The following is a 19874-nucleotide window of genomic DNA, read 5'->3' on the forward strand; positions in this document are numbered from 1 at the left end:
TTCGTGTGAGCTTGAGAATGAGAAAACGTGTGAATGTTCTTTCCAAACGGGCGGGAAGAGCTCTCTTATTTCCCGCCATTTTCCATCTACTCATCGGAGCTTCACGATTCCTTTTATTCTTTTATCTCTCAAAGCTGTGGAATCTTAAATCGGAAGCCATAGAAAGATGGAGATTAAGCTGAAATGTAACTGTGGCGAAACCAAATGCTTGGAATGGGCCGTCGTTGAGTTACAAGGCGTGGTTGAACCTCAATCCACCTTCCAAGATCGCCTTCAAAACCTCGAAATCGGCATTCTATGTCGACCCTCCGCTCAGGTACTTATTCCTTAGCCCCTGTTGTAACCCTAGAATTGGATTTCCATTTTTTGTAACCCAATTGATGATGAATTTGCGAAATTGGTCTCCAAGAGAGATTTTCGTTCCGGTGAACTCTTTTTGTTTTTCCATTACTGGTGATTTCTAACATTAAATTAGTTGCTTCTAGTTCTTTCAATTGATTGAGGGGTTGTTTTCTTGGGGTTGAAGGAAGTGTATACTTTTACAGTAGGGTACCATGAGCTGACAGGAAGCAAAATTTCTTTGAAGAAGCCATTGTTGGTGTTGAAGAAAACGAGGTCTGTGGATGAGGATCAGAGTAGCGATACTAAATCGGGTAATGCAGAGTTGGAAGTGATTGGGATCATTAGGCAGCGGATTCTGTTTAAGACCAGACCAAAGGCACTCATATCCAGTAAGTTTCTAAAAGTTGGATGGATTTTGAAAATGTTACTTCGAAAGAAAAAGCTTAAACAATAACGGATTTATTGGTAAAGAAAAATGTAGTTTCAGAGAATGGCTAATATTGAACCAAATACAAACAAATCTATTATGAACAATGTAAATCTTGCAATGTCAGTGGAAGTCTCATCGTTGCTTCTAGACGAGGAACATAATAATTAACGGGGAACAGTCTGAAAGTCGGTAGATTTAGATTTAGACTTGTGTTTTGGGCCCTAAACTCAAATGAAGTCACTTGCCAAAGGTTATCTGGCTATTTTTTCTTTCTAAAGAACCTACAAATAGAAATATTGGAAGGATTTTCGGCAGTGCAGCTACTTGGTCTTGACAAAATATTAGAAGAGGAGTAACCCCAAAAGAGTTCAAGGAAACAATGAACTATAAGCACAATAAAAGGAGCGACCTTTGATTTCAAATTAATCATAGTTTAAACCATTTAAGTTTGAGTGTAGTAACTCTAGCTAGGTTCTTTTTTTATATTCTCTAGTCTGAGGATGGAGCAAAGGTTGTGAATTACACACTACTTTGACAGTCTTTTTGAAATCTAAGAAACACTTATACAAGACATGTACCTAAAGAAGTTTTTTTTTTTCTTTTTTCTTTTTTTTTAAATTTAGGACACCGACACGCCAAGGATACACTTATTAAAATAACATTTTAAAAAATATATAACGTTTCTTATATTCGAAGAAAAATTGAATTAGATGAGTTAATGCACTTATATGCAGAAATTAGTTTGATGTATTTCATACTCAAAATTTATTATTATTATTGTCGTATATGTACCTTTTCAATCTCTGCATATATGTACCTTTTCAATCTATTTAACAACGATTCTATGAATGTTTAAGATATTTATTGCATTAATAAGGGTTTGATACTGACACATGTCTGACAAGTATTGGAGTGTGTAAGTGTTCGACGTAGTCACACTGGCTAGCCAAACTTGAGAACGAGATGGAGGATAAAATTTTGTGTGATTGTTCATAATGGGTTTGTTTTTAGTGGGTCATCATTTTTTGTCCAATTTTTAAGTTTTTACTGAAATTCTTATGTTTTCTACTTTTGTTGTTTTCTTTTAAATTTTCAACTATTTCTTACTTATTTATGCTATAGAAGTGGTAGGTTTTTCCAACAAAAGTGTTGATTGTTAAGCGTGGATTTTGGTAATGTTTCCATAGCCTCATAGTTTGTCTGTTTTTCAAATAATCTTGTTGTTTTCACTTTCTAATTTGGATAATTTTCTCAATGAATTGAATGCATGTTAAAGTAACCTGGCCATCATCTTGGATTTGGCCTTGAGTGTGTAAAGGCCAAATTAACAGAATCTGTTCAATAAGTGGGTACACTGTTATGAATAACATTAAACATGCTTTAATTTCTGTATAGAGATATTTTCTTTCACTTCTTTTCTCTTCTTAGGTGCAATGTTTAATCCTATTGTGGTTTTTGCTTCTTCAGAACCACAGCCATTGGTTAAGGAAAGATCCCGTGCTTCAGGATCTGCAGTGACAGGCCAAACAACATGAGTTCTGTGTTTATAGGTGAAATGAAATCCATCCATATTTTTGTTTCCATAGATTCTATCACGAAGGTGGAATGAAATTATTGATTTATCATTCACTCATCCTAATATATTTATTTTCTCAACCAGGAAAAAGAAAATCTTATCAATCTTACTCCCAAGAATACTGTGATAAGTAAGTTATTTTCCAACTTTACATTTAATACAAGATTCAACAACCTTTTTTCTCAGCCATATTGGTGTTTATTTCCAAATTTGCATGTTTAAATCTTATTTTGGTCTGAAAAGTGCTATCATACCTCTTTTGAGTTTTGTTGGTTGCATCCAGATATACTGTCTATGGTGTGTCGTGAAACTACAAAACTTTTTCAAATTTTTATATGTGGCTAGGATATGTCTCAACATTGATATGACTTTTATAAATGTAACGTTTTTCAATTGAATTTTAGGGTGTACACCTTGGACGTTATAGTGGCAACGAGGATTCTTTCATAATTTTTTTTCTTTCCTTTTTTTGTTGTACCTTTGATCAAGTTTTATTGAGAAGTCCGAGGTTTTGTTTTCTGTGTGTAGATTTGACTAAAGTTGACTACTTTCAACTAAAGTTTATCAAAAGCTAATTAATTCAAAACTTATTTTTTTAAAAAAAGTTCACTTTCATAGCCATAAGTTCTATAGAAAGATTTATATAGTAAAATTCAAACAATTATTATAATTATTAAAATAATTGAAAAAGATTAAATAGCATAGCTTAATATTACAACTATAAATACTATATTATAACCTAATATTTCAACCATAAATATTATATTACAGTGTTGAAAAGAAGCTATTATATGTTAAAGATAGTATATTATTTAAGTTATATAAACTTATTATAGCTCTAATGAAAAATGTTATTAAATGTTTTTATAGCAACTTAGGTAAGCTACATCTTCATACTCTACAATAACACTCATTATAGCTTCAGAAAAAAAACGTTATAAAAAACTCCAGACTTTTAATAACATGAGTTGTAAGGACTTTCAAAAAAGTTCACTATAATTTTTTTCGTTAGCTATCATATATGTTATTTCTTGTAGTGTTAAAATGCAACTTATATCGACATGACACAATAATTTGAGTATATAGTTACACCTATTGAATTGGTGTATCTACTTATGTATGGATGAGGCTAATGTATAAGAATGTAATTATTCAAGTTTAGGTGTTTGTAGATGCTCTTCCATAATTATGACACGACTTTTCAAGTTTAAGTGCTCGTTGATTGTTTGGTGCCTATGTTGCTAATTGTACGAAATGGTTTTCGTTCTTAGATTTTATTTGTATCAATTAGCTTTCTTTTGTCTATAATATTTTATCCTAAATTTCATATTATTACATTTTAATCAAGTTTTTGGTTTGAGCTTCAAAATACTACAATTTTTTTTTTGAATTTAAGTTTTGTTTCAATTTGGTATTTAGGTTTGAGATTCAGCCTCTTGACCTTAATATTTTACTACATACTCGATTTCAATCTTTAATATTAATATCTATTTTTTAATTTGAAAAAATTAAAAGAATAATAATCAATTTGCACTACATTTTCATAACCATTAAAGTATAAATTTAAAATTTAACATCATTATTATTTAAAATTAATTATAGAACAATTACAAATATAGCAATTAGTTTCAAAATAGTAACATATATAATAACCTTTCAACTAAAGGACCGCTGTAAATATAAAAATTAGTTTTTTTTTCTCATGAAAAGTTCGTTATATTTACAATTTTTAAAAAATATTATCACACATTTAATTCTTAAAATAAAATAAGAGATAGGTGGATGCTACATATGGTATTCTTTTAAGATTTTATACTCTTTATGTAATTACATTTTGTAGTTATAAGCATTTGACATATCAATCGAGTAACTTGTTTTACTACCAAGAACGGTACGCATGTAATTTCCATCCAATACAACATAAAGATTATTCGCTAGAGATCAACTTTAAATGCTTCATCCTAACAAGTACTTGACGTGGAAGATGAAAAAAAAAGTTTGTGAATTCACAATAACCGAAATTAGAAAGAATGGTTTGTAAAATAATTAATAGAAAAAAAATGTACATCTCATTTATAGATGAATGAGAAAAGATACTCATGAAAGAGTGACGAAGCTCATACAAAATTAGTATCAAATTTATGAGAATTTAAAGCAAAAGAAAAAGAGATATCTATGACCACGTCTAAATTTATAGGCAAAACCTGCAATTTGATTGTGTTTGAAAATTAGATCGAATTTAGAGAAAAAAATTACGGAGTTATAATTGTACATTAGGTAACTCTGAATTCATATTTTTAGGTAAATGCAATAAAAAAATAATTCATTAGGATCGATTTATCAATTTTATTACGATTATACCCATAGAACTAATAGGTGATTTTCTTGCATTGTTGTAAACACCGAGTGCGAGAATGTGGGCTGAACACGGCCCATTGGGACTTTTCCCTTAAAGAAAGCCCAAACCCAAATGATGGAAGATGACCTCGCTCCCAAGTTCCTCTCCATTCCTTCATATTCTTTCTTTAATTGCCTCTTTTTCTTTCTCCTCGTCGCTCAGTTTCTCATCCCTTTTTCTTTTCCGTTCATCTCTGTTTCGGATCGCCGTTGCATGACAGCATTCGGCAGATCTTGGATCTCTTATCCTTCATCTCATCCTTCTCATACAGTCCTTTTTTTTTCGTTTTAAACAGTCGTTGTTCTGGACGTTGACAAACGGTATCACTCTCATGACTTTTCCCTCTTTGAGGCTTTGGTTTAAAGAACATGTGTAGGTTGTTTATATGTTTGGGGGAGTTGTAGAAAGCAATGATATTCTGTCAGCATGAAAATAGATTAAGTTTGTTATTAGGGATTATGTGGGGTTGTTTATTCGAAAGTGGGTTTCTGTATTGAATAATCGATAAACGTAGAACAGACGATGCAAATGAAGCACTTCCGCGCGTTTTTTTAAATTATAGATTGATTCTGGCACATTCATAGACCAAGAAATGGATGTATGATGTCGGGGAAATTTAGTAGCATATTGAATAGGAGGATGTTAGGTAAAAATATTCTGGGTCTAAGCTGATGCGACAATTATCTACTTATATGAGTATTAGCCATTGGAAAATTGTGGGACATCTGATATACTAGTGGATGTCCATCCTGAATTTCATGGTTGAATTGGGCCAAGAAATTAGGAGTCGATGTTTTGCCAGTATGAGATAGAGGAGCAAAAGAAGTTTAAGCATTCTCTTCCTTCTGGTGGTTCGGTGAAATGCTCACCAGTTTCTTTGGGTTTATTTTTCATTGACAGGTTCACAAAGAGGTGAAGATGAGTGGAAAAGAATCAAAAAGGTATGAGGTATTTTATAACTTTGTATTGCATCTGTTTCCTTGATTGTTCGCCAAAATAAATATGGAACCTCTTGCTCCTTGGTCAGGTCTCCGTCTTCCCACCCCATGGTCAAATGCTCTCAGATTTTCTTCTCCTTTTTTGTTTTTAACCAAGGAAATGCTCATGTTTTTATTAGTTAACTTGTTTGCTCAGGCTTCAAAACTTCTGTAAATGGGCTTAAAAGTAAGAAAAATGTGAATCGGTGAATGGCAAGCTAAAAATACACTTCAACTGATATTAAGGTCAGGTCTTAGTTAGCTCCAACCCATACAAGCACAAGGAAAGACTTATTGAAGGAAAGGGTTCGTACCTTGGAGAAAGAGGTTATTGATATTTGTATATATGTGTAAAAAAAAAAGAAAATGACAAGGTTTGGAGACAGAGGTTGCTTTCTGGCATTAAACCCCTTCATTTTACTTTTAAGATGGGGCAGATAGTGGCACAGTGCACATTCCCTTTTGCACCTTTTCTAAGCATCCTAGTCTGTTAGGAACCAAGGTAGTATGGGATACCTTTGTTCCACGTTGGTTAGAATGGGATGACCAATGTGGTACTTAAGTGGTTTGACTCTCCCACCCCAATTGCTGACTTTTGGAGTATGGTTCTCTAAGGTGCTTAAGTACCTAACATACTCATCTCTTCAATTTTAATTTCTAGGCTATCTTGATATGGTAGCATGATTATGTTATGTGACTCCAGTTGTAGTGATTTGAATACGGTCCCTTGCAATTTTTCTTCTTCTCTTGTTGGTGTTTGAGACGTCTTTTTTTCTTTTTCATTTTTTTCAAGTGGTGGTCTTGATTGGAAATAGTTTGACTTATAGGGTCGTATGCAATTTATTTTAGTAAGGAAATATTAAGTGTTCAATTGCTTAGGTGCTTTTAACATTTGAGGAAATCAAAATGTTAGCCAGATGAAGTAATGTCGAATTTACCCTCTGTATGTGTTTAAAACCCCGCTTTTCTAATGTTTCTATGGGTCTCTTAGTGTTTCAAATAGCTATTTATTCCTTCATTCCTAATCTTTATTTGCAAATACCCACTCATGCTTATATGTTGATGTCTTCATGATCTCTGGATGAGCTATTTGTTATTAAAACTTCAAATAAGATAAGGCGTAGTTGTTCTTTGTGGAATTATAATGCAGATCTTTATTCCTTGCATGAAAATGGCAATTGTCGATTACTTAAAAGACAGGAGCATTAGTTTGCATCACTTGGAATATTCTTGTTAACTGGCCTGTGGTTTTTCTGACTTAATTTTAGAATTAGTTCACATTTATTCTACAAATTTGAGCTTTATCTTCCTGTTCTTGTAGTGGTCCACGGCGCCACGTGAAATGGGATGAAAGTAATATTGGTCAAATTGAAGCAAATAAACCTGTGAGACAGAAAATTACCGAACCTAAGACGCCTTATCATCCCATGATCGATGATGATGGTATGTTTTCCTTCTACAAGAAGCATGTAATAGCCAATAAATTTATTATTTATTGTGATACTTCTATTATGGGGAGAAAATACACTTCTTGTCAGCAGGTTGGGTCTTTGAGGTTATAAACTCAACATTTTAGCTCCTAAAGTTAGGATTAATCTGGTTTTTTGTCCTTACCACTAACAATTTTGGTTCTTTTATCAATTTTATTTAGTGTAAGACTGAGTGTACACTTTTTTCTTATAATTATTTTTTGACAAATATGGTGTAGTTATGTTAATTTTATAGTTTTTAAGTTGCTGATGTTGAAAATTGTATTTAGACTTTTAACGTTAAAATCATTATAATTTTTTTTTCTTTTCTCTCTTCTTTCTTATCCTCCCCACCTTCACCCTTCCCACTGCTGATCATTGCCGCTCCTTTTCTTCACTCCACCACCGATTTGGTGCCCCATCATTTTCCTTCTTTTTTTTCTTTTATTTCCTTCAACCTTCATCATCCTTGTTCTCTCATCTATTCTTTCTCTCTCTTCTTTATCTCCTTGTCATCTTCTGCTCTGGCAACATTCCGACACCCGGACAGCCCACCAAAACACCATTTCGAATTTGGAAATTGGAATGATTTCTAAATTTGGAACAAGTTCCAGATTTTGATCATTGGAGAAGAGGAAGGGGTTCAATGCGGGAGGGGCACAAGCTCATCATGGGAAGTGGGTTTTTGAGAGTTATTGTCAGTGTGGGACAAGTACTAACGTTTGATGGTGGGTGGTAGGCTGTGAGGGCTACTGACGGAGTGGGGAAGAGGAGAGGTAGCAAGCAATGATGTGCATTGATAGTACGGTGGAGGTGGGTTGTGTGAGGTTGGGAGGAGAGAAGAAAATAGAAATAAAAAAAATTCAATTTTTTTTATATTTTTAATATTAACAACAATAATAATGAATAAGTGTGTGCTACATCAACAACTTATCAATTTTAAAACTATTTTGTTTAAATCACGTCAGCCTAGCAATAGTACAAAATGTCTAGTCAACTTTACATAAATGTTAATCAACGGCAAAGACTAAAAGAGAAAGGGATCTGTGCTATTTATATAGATATGCTTAGGAGTAAAATTTTGCTCACTTTGACAGTCTATCTAGACTCTAGATTAGTACATCCCAAGATTCTAATTGTTCTTTTGTTTGATGCAGATTCTCTCTCTCCTGTGCGGGACAATTTTGACTTGTGTGTTGGTGATGCAATGCATGCCGAAGCCATTCGAACTGCATTGAATGATGTGGCTTCCTCAAGTGGTAAAAGCAGCCAGCGATCCAGTGGTTGGACATCTTCTGAGGATGAATCAGATGCCATGGACCAAGATGAAGAAGGTCCCAATTTCCCATCTCTGTTCATTTATCTTACATCCACTGCCTAACTTAACGTATTTTCTTGGATTTCAAGTACAAGCAGTTTTATAATATCTAACCTTAGCATCAAACAATCACCGGTAATTTGCTTGATTGTTAACGTTTTTTAAGGTTTGATCTACGCAATGCTGTTTACCCTGCTGTGTTATTTGACTGCGATCTCTTTCAAAGTTGATTTTGCAGTCATCAACTTGGCGGCTGCCCCATTGTTAAATGATCTTTATTTAAAAAGAAAGAAATTTATAGCATCTTGTTTGATATTTTCTTCAAGTTCAGTAAATGCTGATGCTCGATCATTTTTATATTTTTGGTTGGGTTTGGAAACAGACAAGGGAAATTTGAGCTTTAAGGAACATAGAAGAGCACACTATGACGAATTTAGGAAAATTAGAGAACTGCGGAGGAATGGGTCACTTTTAGTAGACGAAGACGATGAAGATGATGTTGAGATGGATATGATGGGGAAGGGTGTGAGGGATATTGATATTGAGAAAAAGAATAAAGGTCATCTACCACAACCATCACCATCAACCAATGGAGTTGGAGGTTGATCTAAGAGCTATAAGCAAAAAAGAAAAAACATCCCACTGACTGAAGAAGACCCCATTTGATAAGAAATTGTTTGGGTGCTCAATTTCCAATGTCTTTTCTTATTACTATTACTATATTTCTTTTTTTACTTTGTGTACTCTGTACTTGTAAATAACTTCATTTCTTTGTCCCTCTCAAATGTGGCCAGAGTATGATACACCTGACTTCCTTTTTCTCCCCCTCTGGTTTAATTAGCCATTTCCTTTGAACTTCATGCAGAATTTTTTCATGAATTATAATTGTTGATGTGTTTTTTGTGTGCGTGAGTTCATATAGCACAGTTAATTTTGATGGGGTAATTCTACATTGGTTATTTATGTTCTGAGTGATATTACATGATTTTGAGTTAATTCGTAAAGTTTTGAAGTTAATTTGTTGGTTTAAACTAATTTGATTTTAGTTTTCAGATTTAGATCGGCACCTCCAGTAAATTTTGGAAGTCTTGTTGTGTTGCATTAGTATTTTTTCATAAGTTTAGAAGATGTGAAATTCATCCTGGATTTTTTCTGATTAGGAAAATTATTGTTATTAGCTAATCAATTTTAAGTTTAGTTTAGGGGCTTATTGAAAGTATTAGAACTGAATTGATTTACTAGAAGTATATGGATTAGATTGTCTAACTGGAATCGAAATGAAATGAAACTCAGCTACCAAGAACGTAAAATTAAAGTTCAGTTCTCACTTTGAAAAGTGTGTTAGTGTTGAGTTTTGGTTCTAGAAAAATTCAAGAATTTTGAAATTAATTTTCTATGTTTAGCAGTAAATTTTTAATTTTGTTTTGATTTTACGTCTAGTAAAATTTGAAAATCTAGGGGTCTTATTTGTAATTTTGAAAGTTCATAGATAAATTAAAAAAAAACAAAAAAAAGTTTAATGATTATAACGACTAAATTGAGTGTGAAAATTGGAAAATCTAGGTGGTATTAGGTGGTGGTAGGTTGTTCTTTTATGCTTTTAATTAATATAATCAAAACAACATAAACGTGTAAAAAGTAATTGGAATAATGTATTCTTGTGAATGCTTGAAAATTTGGTTCACTTGCTAGAAAAATTCTTACTAATGTTTATATTCATATTCAACGAAAAATTGAACAAATAGAGAAAAATGAGTGTATCTGTGTAAGTGTGCTTCAAATCATATCAATTCTTTCCAACTCAAGGTTAGAGTTAGAGTTTCCCATTGGTTGAGTACTCTTTAGAGTAGGGAATAAAAGGGTGTTAAAGAAGAAGAGAAAGAGAAATATATTAAGCCATAAATTGAAGGAGAAATGAAATGGAGGAGATGGAATCTGAATAAGTAATTTTAGATGATTAAATATATTATTGAAACGAAGTACAAAGTTCAAAGACATGTTTCTGTTTAGTGAAAGAAAACACAAAATTTATTTAATGATATCATAGATATGGAAATTACTAAATTTGAAGATCACAATACCATCAAGGAAATTTGTAATTCAACCTAATATTGAAACAAGCACTTGGGTTATGAAAAAAAGGAAAAGGAAACCATCTTCAAAGTATTGCCATCTAATAAATAGTATTCTCTTCTTTTTTTTCTTTTTTTTTTTTCCTTTTACTGATATTCATTCAATTACAGTGAAAGCTGACACTAAAATTCCAACATACAGATTTTACAAATATTTCCCCTACCTATTAAAGTGAAGGCAGCAGCAATGAGTTTGAAGCAGAACAATGCTCAGAACTGCTGTCATTCCCAAACAAATCATTCACACCAACCAGGCCTCCTAAAGGCATCAGAAAAATTGGCATCAAAACCGAAGAGAAAAACGAACCATGTTACGACAAACTTTGTATCCATGACATTTATCTCCACTGGAACTTTCAGGATCGTTGTTACTATAAATTCTCAAGTCTCAGTCGAGATGACTGACCCGATACTAACCAGACATGTCAAGCGTTTATCTCTGAATTGCATTGATTCTCCCTGCTACAGCTTCTCCTGCCCCAAAACATGCTTGAACAGCTAGTTCTTTCTGACCTTGGACCTCCCAATTTGTCCTGGTCTATAGGGGTTGCTTGTGATTGACGTGGTGATTCATCTTCTGTTCCAACGTCTCGGGACTCAAAAGTCGGGCATGGACCGTCGTTGCATGTACACAAAGGAATAGCAGCAGATGGGAATGGGCTGCAAGTTACTGGGCAAAATACATCTGAAGAAACGGAAGCCACACGGTTCTTACGGATCTCTGGCGTACAAGTTGAAGCTTGATCTTCAGCATCGCCGGTGTGAAGAATGCATGGGCTGCATATGCTAAGAGACAGATGAAGTTGTTTTTCTTTTGCTGTAGCACCTGACAATTTTACAAAAGATATAATACCGTGTCTGCAAAGCGGACACGGAATTGAGCCCAATGAGCCAATCATTTCCGAATGGATATTGCTGGTCGAACAAAGATAGAGTGCACATCTCACACAAAGCTCGTGCCCACATCCTACATAAGCAAACAAGTTCAAAAATTACTCCAACCACCAAAATTTAACATTTCAAAGTACTTCTTGAGAAAGAAATTCTTTTCTGCCACATCAAACAGATGCGAAGCAAGTAAAACTTGCCCAATCAGAAAATACAAAATAGTGGGCAAGAAAATCATCTCAATAAGTAAACCAAAATATGCCACAAAAGGAAAACAGGATTCAGATGTTAAATGTATGAAGGAGAAACTTACCCTCTGCTGCCACAGAACATACTCTCTCCAGACAGACAGCACAGGTATCCCCATCATCCGAGGTTGCTCCCATAGATTTAAAACCGCATTCTCTGCAGAGAATTCTACATATCATCACTCACATTACAAATGCACTAAAGAGTATGCCCTTGTTTTGTACAAGGAATTCAACTTTCATAAAAAAAGTGGAGTCCAACATCATATAGGTATTGACCACAGTATAACAGCTCTTTCATGAAACCGCTTGATCTTAAAAAAAGGGGAAAGAACTTGACAGCTCCATCCCAATCAGGTCTCTTTTCTCACTAAAATATAAGCATAAATTACTTCAATGTGAGGCGGCAAGGATTCAACTGGTTAATTAGTTAAACTTGCACATAGTGTCTAACATTTGTAGAAATCCCTTCAATTTTCTTTGGTGTAACAAGGGATCATGGAATATAAAAACAGCTCCTACATTCATTTAATCTAAACGATCAAGTCAAACATGAAACAGCTTCCATGACCCTCTAACTTCGACTCATAAAACTAAGTTGAGCTTGACGACATCTCCATTGATACAAAGAACTTATTATTTTATAGTCAGCAAAAAATAATAACAAAAGTACTTTATGTCTGTTATGTTCCACAATCTAAAATCATCACATCTATATAACTCTCAACACACCTCCTAGTTGCCTCTTTTGAGTTCACCAACACGCACTACCAAAAGCTTATCTTCTCAGATAAAACTAACTTCTTGAAACAAAAAATTTGTCCAATAACATCAGTAAGATGCAGTAATTCATTCCAATTCCATACAACTGTGAACCAATAAGAAACTTCAAAACATAGCAAATAAACAAATACCTGGCAATGTTTAATGCACTCAGTAGAGGCAAGGATAGGTGGTTGGAAGTGGGGAATCTCGGTAATATAGAGTCAGAGTTGGGAACTAGCAGAGGTTCAAGCCAGTGGCGTCCCCACATTCTGGCTACATCTAACGGAAGCCACCTGAAAGATAGTTGCATTTTATATCAGACAAGTAACAATTAGAGAGAGAATAGCAAACACAGTGAGGTAAAAAATATACCCATTGCAATTCAAAGTCATCCGCGAGGCACCTCTTGCAAGGAGAATCTGTAACATTTAAAACAAACAGAAGTGTTAAGGAAATATTCAAATATCATAAGTTAAAGCCAAAATTTTACTCTTAAAATCGAAAGACATCTTGCCTGACAGCACTTCAAGTTACCCCCACAAGCTGCATAATGCAGAGGAGTGCTTCCAGCTCCTATAAGGATATAATCAGTTACTATTAATGAAAGATCACAAAGTACCAGTAAGATTTAGAAGCACATTTTGAGAGAGTTACCTATCAAATCCATAGAGGTCCCGTAATGAAATGTTACGGCCGAAACATTAGCATGTAGGTCAAGAAGAAGATGAACACAGTCATAGTATCCGTTTAATGCTGCCATATGAAGAGCAGTAATGCCACCATCAGCTGCCTTATTTATAAACTTGGACAAAGCACTGCACTGGAAACACAAAAATAAATCACAAGAATAATAAACAGGTCAAGCAAAGTCTACAATACTCCATGGTAAACAACCAGTATGTCACAACTTCAAATTTGGTCTAACATCCATAGTAATATAATCTTCATTTACTTTCAAGAAAATCACATTCATGATTTGTTTAAGTATTACGAAACTATTTTTTTCTCCATTAAAATAAAATCAGTTAGTAAGTATATAAATTCTATGTTTCGATGTAAAGCAAAACGAGCCAAGTACCCTTGTTCACATTTGTTCTTCACATTTACACCATCACTTCTGCTGACAACTGACTGACTATTAATGGCCTCATAGGGAACACTAGGAACAAAGTCGGCCACAATAAGTCTTAGACATCTCACATGACCATTTACGGCAGCAAAATGGAGAGCAGTCCGACCGCTGAGGTAGTCTGCTCTCATTACCTGATTACAACAAACAAGGTATTAACATCACAGCTCGATCTTGAAACAACAGCAATTGGTAAATAGGCACTAAAAAAACAGGATCAATAAAAAGCAATAACTCAAAACTATCATGCTTTTGTGGCAGTTACATGCGAGAATATTTCTCAAACTACAGCTAAAACATCTTAACAAGGACCGTCATTTTCGTGCTCCAGACATGCTAGCCACCAAACAACTTATAAATGACAGTAGGAAAGCTAAATTCCAATTTAACAACTCACATTGCATCTGAAAACCAGAAGAGTTTGTACAACTTCCCAGTGCCCATATCGACAAGCTTGCATCACTGCTGTCTTCATAGACATGAACAAAACAAGTAAAAGACATTCATTTTAGGGTGATTACTAATTAAATAAAAGAAAATGTCAGGTTTAGTGAACTTAGAAAATTGAAAAACAAACGGCAGAGTGTCCTACAAATTCGGCTCATCATAATGGAGTAATTGTAACAGTCCCCAAGTTGTTAATAATCCAATTAAACCTCATCAAGAACAAAAACAGAGGTACCAAATTTCCATTCATAGAATTTGGAGAAAAAGTGATAAAACTAAAATCCTCTCAGTTGTGATGATCAGGCTCCCAATTCAATTTTTTTAGAAAAAAAAACCCCAGAAAAGGAAAAGAGCATCAAAGTCACATACCTGGCCACAGTAATTCCTGGAATTCACATCAGCTCCATTTTCAAGCAACAAGGACACAATCTAAGAAAAACCCAGAAACACAATACATAGAAAAAAAAGAACAATTAAAACAAAACCAAGAAAGCAATCAGAAAGATGAAACTAATTAGAGAAGCAAAATAGAAAAACAAACCTCGTTGTGGCCTTTAGCAGCCGCAAAATGGAGAGGGGAATTAAGACCACCGAAAGTGGAGTATTTAGCGAGACATGGGTTGCAATCCAAAAGCATTTTAGCCTCCACCAAGTCGCCATCTCTCGCTGCCGACACCAATCTCTCCCCTGACGCCGAACACCCAAATGAATTCCCCATTCTCAGCAAGAAATGGGTGGGAATTAAAAGAACAATAGAATCAAGTCAAGATCCTTAAACGAAATTTCTCAAGACCCTTTTTTTCTTCCTTCCCTTTACTTCAAACACAACATTCAACAAACAGAAACAACCCAAAAACTCAAACAACAACCAGAAGAAGAAGAGAGGAAAGTTGGAGAAGAAGAGAAATGGGGAAAGAGCCAAATTTGTTGAGTATTCAAAAAGTAAAAGAGAGAGAGAGAGAAGAGGAAAGAAAAGAGATTTTGATGCCCAAAATTTCCACTTTTTCTCACCTCTTTTCTTGCTTTTCTTTGTTCTTGCGGTGAGATGCGACTTTCCTTTTTCTTTCTCTTGTTTGTAACATTGGAAAAGTTCATAAATTTATCTCCATTTTGGTTACAACAACAGCATAATCTAAAAATTTTATTAACAACTTTAATGGTTTTTCAATAAATATGTATTTAACAAACCATAGCTTGCAATAACGTACCAATTATTACTACTGCCATTCAAGAGATGGATGATGGTTTCATCTCCACCCCCATCACCGTTCTTAAAACTAAAAACTAAAAACTTATCAAAAATAAAATTCATTTGGTTCATCTAAGTTATATTTTTTCTTCTAATTTGTAGGATTTATTTCAGTTTTCTCCAAAAATTACTTTAACAAAAGTAAAAAATTCACACACAATCCTCTTAAATTAATAATAGAAAATAATGATCTAGTGAAAATTCACTCGTATTAATTTTGAAAAACTAATGGTCACTACTATCTATTCAATTCTAGTTTTTTTCTTTTTCTTTTTCTTTTCAGTTTAAGTTTGGTAATAATTGTGGCTAAAAAAGTTTTACATTCCTATATGATCTTTGATTTTACAACCAGATTTTAATAGATATTTTTAATTGATTTACTTATGATAAGTTTTGAGTTTCAATTGATTGAATTTATTTTAAATCTTAAACAAACCATCCAATTAGTGTAGAAGTCCATTTTGTTTTCTTACAAAAAAAAAATTGTCTTTTGTTTTCAATTTTTAACCTTTAACAATTTAAGATTTTGTTTTATGCTTTCAAATGTATATAATTTAGTGAAAATACCTTTTACATATGTTTTATTTAAATTATTTGGTTCATAGTAAAAATTCTAAAAAACAACCTTTTATAATTTTATTGTATCCATGTTTTAAATTTGAAATTTGAAATTTGAAAATGCTTATTTATATTTTTAAAAATTAATAAATAGAGTTCTTCACCTTCTAAACTCAATTAATTTTTGTTATAATAAAATATATAAAATAGAATGTTTTATTATTATATGATATTGTAAGGCAATACTAAAATGCATTCATAAATTAATTAACTATAGGTTATCTTCAACCTAAAGTTTAGTGGATAGTTACAACAAGTTTTATGACTAATGAATATATTATATCAAACATATATTAAAACATCAAATACACTATTTTCATTGAATTCCTTGCTTTCACATTTTATTTTATTATTACTTACGAAATATGTTTAAAAAATTTAACCTAAAGAATTGGGTATTCAACCTATCCATTGTAATTTTCTCATCTGTCAACTTATATATAATATGTAAAGTATGATTGAAGATTATGAAGGCAGAGTAAAAGTTGAAAATTGGAAATTGTTTTGGAAAAAAGAGAGCATAAAAGTGACTTCTTTTTGCCGTGAAGGATAATGCTTTGTCAATTTTCACTTTTATAATCTTTTTCTTTTTAATATGGTAAGATATCAGTCATTTTTCTTATATATATAGTAAATATGTTGTAATTAAAGTGTTGGATAGGAAAATGGAGCCTTCTCGATGTTGATGCTAGCGTTTGAGTTACGCTCATGTTAGCAACTTTTAACTTAATTATAGGAAGCGCTGCTTATTTTTTAATTATAATGTTTTATTAGTAAAAATTACTTTTGCGCTATATTAGTCTCTTTTTATTTTTAAGCTAAATAAACTACAGCAATTGTTGAGCTTTTAAAATGGTAATTGAGTATCCTATTGAATTAAGTAGGTTTAGATAATTTGTCAAACTATATGAAAAAAAGTTTAACACCAAGAGATGAACAAAATTATTTAATAAGAGAGAATCATAAATTGAAAGGCAGATAACCAATTAGAGAAGGTAGAAAGCCACAAGCATCTTATTTTATCATAACTATGATGGGACAAGCCAAATGTAGTTTAGTTTACCCTTCCAAACTTATAGTTAATGCTAAAATTTGGTCAAAGAAAAACGCATATGAATCCCATATGACACCAACAACACTTGAATTTTTATTTTGAGAAAGAAAGAATCACTTGTTCCTCCTAGGATCACAAATCGATTTGGGCTCGACCTTCAATTTGAAATAAGTCGATCAATGAGGAGGGCTACATTTTCTTCTCTTTCTGAATTTTTCTTTTCTTCTGAGTTTTTTTTTAAACTATTATTTGATTCAAAATTGTGTACCAAATATAAAAGATCTATTTTTAATTTTTTTTCAAACAAAAAAATCGTTGGAATATTGAATAGCAAAACTTAATCGTGTATCCAAATGTAAAGGGTGTACGTAAAAACCTTAAAAAACCATTGAGATTTGACTACTTAAATTTAAATGATTAAATCTAAACAAGTACAAAAAAAATAGTTAAATCTAAACGATCAAATTCTAAATATATTACACGCGCTATCATGTTACATTTTTGGTATATTCTCAAGCAGAGTCGCTCATATATATTAAAATAAGAAAGGAAGATAGATTTGGAAGGAGAAATTGGAATGATGATGAGAAGTTAGGTTAGGTGATGAATACTTGAATAGAGGATGAGAAGATGAAAATCAAAGTGTGTGGAAGAAGGAGGATTGATTTAGGCACAAGTTTTAATAATAAAAAGGTGTGACCGTTTTATTGCGTTTCCCTCTAACAATACGCAAAGGACAAACCCTATTCTTCCTTTTTTTCTCCTTTTTCTTTTCTTCTTCCTCTTCTCCTCTTCTTTCTTTTTTCAATCAAAAACTTGGTGCTTTCCTAATCAATGGCCTCCCCACCCCACACCTCTAAACCATAACCCCTCCCTCCTAAAACCTTCCTTTTTCTCTTTACACACTCGAGTGACGAGAAGAAATGCACAAACATATATAAAGGATGTTCAAGTTCATGTATTCAAATGCTACATTCATTTTCATTTTCTGAGTGATCGATACGACATGTTGAGTTAGAAAGTCTAAAGTTAATATAATAGGGTTTTAGTAGTTCAGTACTCTAAGTCAAGATGTTTAATACTAACTTATGAAGTTGCGGGTCAAACGTTCTGAATCTTTTGTTTTTAAATCTTATCTAGAATATTCTTTCAAACCTTTTTTTTTTTTGGCATTATGTATGGAATCTTTTTTATGGATTTGAAACATATTCTCTTTATCATTATATAAGGAATCTTTCAACATGACACAAGTTAGGTTTCCTAATAAAATTTAGTTTTGTGCTAATTCCTTTTGATCAACACCATGCAACTTTGGAGTTCAACCATAATTCTTTTACAACTATAAAGGGTAACTTCAATTTAGTTCTTAGAATTAATTAAAAGAAAATTGCATTATATGACAATTTTTTTTAGGAAAAAACAGACCATAACACCTATTTTTTCATATAGTAAATTTAACAAATATGACGATTATTTTTTGCTATTTTTACCAACTTTTCTTAATTAAAAGTAATTATTTTTTAAAAACATACTTTTTGTTTTTAGAATCTAGTTAAAATTTCTATTGTTTACTATTTACAGGAAAGGTGTTAACCATGATTATAAGAAATTGTGAGAAAAGAATTATTTGTAAGGATTGTTAAAAAAGATTGAAATGGTTAGAAAATGAGAATTTTATTTTTCAAATATTAATTCTTGTTTGCAGAATCTAATTAAGAATTAAAGTCTTTTTAATAAAAGAAAACATCACAATTCGGAGATTAAAGGCATAAAGAAACCTAAATTTCAATGATCCAAAAACAAAATTATATAAGAAGTAGGCAATAAATTAACAAGAAAAGTTGAAATAGAGAATTCAATCTCTTACTTTTTCAAATTTCAAATTTCAAAATTCAAAAATAAATTTATTTTCAAGACTTAGTTTTCTTTTTAATTTGTATAAACTTAAACATTTTTTTTATTCTAAATTCTATCCATCTAATATAATATAAAATTTGCTATATTATATAAATATTTAAAGAATTATTATGATTTAACACATGAAAATGAAACTATGTTCGATTAATTTTGCTAATGGCAAAATGGAGAAACTAATTAGCAAAATGAAATGTGGGTAAATAGTTTTATTTTTTTATTATTCTTAAAAAAAACCCATATATATATAAATTTGAAAGTTTGTAATATAATATATATATAATTGATGTAAGAAAATTGGGCGTGATTTGTTAAGGGAATCTTTGACCAATTTAATAAAGATACAATAAGATAAGACATTGGGAAGCAAATTAAGATACACACACTATATATTATGATACATATTATTATATATTAAGATACACGTGGTTGCCTCAAATTTTAGAAAAAAATGTTGTGATGTAATTTGATAGTGAAAATAAATTATATATTGTCTTTCGTTGGACCCAATTAATCACAAACACTCTTTAATTTAATTTATGTGTCAAAATGAAATTTGTCTTCAATTATTTACAATTAATTATGTGCAAATTGTCCCAAAGAAGTAAGTAGTTAGCTACACGTATTGAATTAAGTTGTTAGCCACTTCTTTATAATGTTCTTTATTATTTAGTTAAAATATCAATCTTTTACTCCTCAAATTTTGTTATATTTATATTTATAGATGTATATATATTCACCTCCAATAATTTTTTGTACAATTTTTATTAGTAAATCAGTTTAGGCTTCTCTTTATGTCGATTGCATTACTTTCTTTTTGTTAATTAGATAGAGGATATATACATAATGATAAAAGAGAACAAATATTATAGAGTTTGTTACAAATATTGATGTAGAAAAATTATCATATGTGATTTGTT

The 19874-nt window shown here is 32.0% G+C and overlaps 3 protein-coding genes across 7 annotated transcripts; 2 read left to right on the forward strand and 1 right to left on the reverse strand.

Annotated features, from left to right (window-relative positions):
* Positions 1-14: 14 nt before the first annotated feature.
* LOC101209450 (putative uncharacterized protein DDB_G0287975) lies at positions 15-2875 on the forward strand. Of its 3 annotated transcripts, XR_969477.2 has the most exons (5): positions 17-316; positions 527-731; positions 2240-2322; positions 2433-2478; positions 2753-2875. XR_969477.2 is itself a non-coding variant. In XM_031885282.1 (4 exons), the coding sequence occupies exons 1-3, from the start codon at positions 167-169 to the stop codon at positions 2305-2307; spliced, it is 360 nt and encodes a 119-aa protein (XP_031741142.1). In that variant the 5' UTR covers positions 15-166; the 3' UTR covers positions 2308-2322; positions 2433-2867. The 3 variants fall into 3 exon arrangements, 2 of the variants coding, with proteins under 2 accessions (XP_031741142.1, XP_004143632.1); XM_031885282.1 differs by having other exon boundaries at positions 15-316; positions 590-731; positions 2433-2867; XM_004143584.3 differs by having other exon boundaries at positions 2433-2867.
* A 1985-nt stretch (positions 2876-4860) lies between these two features.
* On the forward strand, positions 4861-9460 carry LOC101209205 (protein phosphatase inhibitor 2). Of its 2 annotated transcripts, XM_004143583.3 has the most exons (5): positions 4861-5066; positions 5647-5687; positions 7045-7166; positions 8350-8526; positions 8893-9460. In XM_004143583.3, the coding sequence occupies exons 2-5, from the start codon at positions 5665-5667 to the stop codon at positions 9114-9116; spliced, it is 546 nt and encodes a 181-aa protein (XP_004143631.1). In that variant the 5' UTR covers positions 4861-5066; positions 5647-5664; the 3' UTR covers positions 9117-9460. The 2 variants fall into 2 exon arrangements, with proteins under 2 accessions (XP_004143631.1, XP_031741140.1); XM_031885280.1 differs by lacking the exon at positions 4861-5066 and having other exon boundaries at positions 5671-5694.
* A 1133-nt stretch (positions 9461-10593) lies between these two features.
* LOC101208961 (E3 ubiquitin-protein ligase XBAT33) lies at positions 10594-15269 on the reverse strand. Of its 2 annotated transcripts, XM_031885279.1 has the most exons (11): positions 15131-15269; positions 14661-14935; positions 14489-14548; positions 14070-14141; positions 13622-13806; positions 13198-13358; positions 13058-13116; positions 12916-12962; positions 12693-12836; positions 11844-11935; positions 10594-11609 (listed from the first exon to the last, which is right to left on the reverse strand). In XM_031885279.1, the coding sequence occupies exons 2-11, from the start codon at positions 14835-14837 to the stop codon at positions 11068-11070; spliced, it is 1539 nt and encodes a 512-aa protein (XP_031741139.1). In that variant the 5' UTR covers positions 14838-14935; positions 15131-15269; the 3' UTR covers positions 10594-11067. The 2 variants fall into 2 exon arrangements, with proteins under 2 accessions (XP_031741139.1, XP_011654893.1); XM_011656591.2 differs by lacking the exons at positions 14661-14935; positions 15131-15269 and having other exon boundaries at positions 14070-14137; positions 14489-14535.
* Between the last annotated feature and the right edge of the window lie 4605 nt (positions 15270-19874).

Source organism: Cucumis sativus, chromosome 5 (genome assembly GCF_000004075.3).
Source record: "Cucumis sativus cultivar 9930 chromosome 5, Cucumber_9930_V3, whole genome shotgun sequence".
Classification (NCBI taxonomy): Eukaryota; Viridiplantae; Streptophyta; class Magnoliopsida; order Cucurbitales; family Cucurbitaceae; genus Cucumis; species Cucumis sativus.

Coding starts and splice junctions, on each gene's coding strand:
- LOC101209450 (XM_004143584.3), top strand. CDS start 167: ATGGAGATTAAGCTGAAATGTAACTGTGGCGAAACCAAATGCTTGGAA. Junction 317..526: donor TATGTCGACCCTCCGCTCAG/GTACTTATTCCT, acceptor TTGGGGTTGAAG/GAAGTGTATACTTTTACAGT. Junction 732..2,239: donor ACCAAAGGCACTCATATCCA/GTAAGTTTCTAA, acceptor TTGCTTCTTCAG/AACCACAGCCATTGGTTAAG.
- LOC101209205 (XM_004143583.3), top strand. CDS start 5,665: ATGAGTGGAAAAGAATCAAAAAG. Junction 5,688..7,044: donor AGTGGAAAAGAATCAAAAAG/GTATGAGGTATT, acceptor CTGTTCTTGTAG/TGGTCCACGGCGCCACGTGA. Junction 7,167..8,349: donor TCCCATGATCGATGATGATG/GTATGTTTTCCT, acceptor TGTTTGATGCAG/ATTCTCTCTCTCCTGTGCGG.
- LOC101208961 (XM_031885279.1), bottom strand. CDS start 14,837: ATGGGGAATTCATTTGGGTGTTCGGCGTCAGGGGAGAGATTGGTGTCG. Junction 14,142..14,488: donor CCAGGAATTACTGTGGCCAG/GTATGTGACTTT, acceptor ATGTCTATGAAG/ACAGCAGTGATGCAAGCTTG. Junction 12,963..13,057: donor GTAACTTGAAGTGCTGTCAG/GCAAGATGTCTT, acceptor TAAATGTTACAG/ATTCTCCTTGCAAGAGGTGC.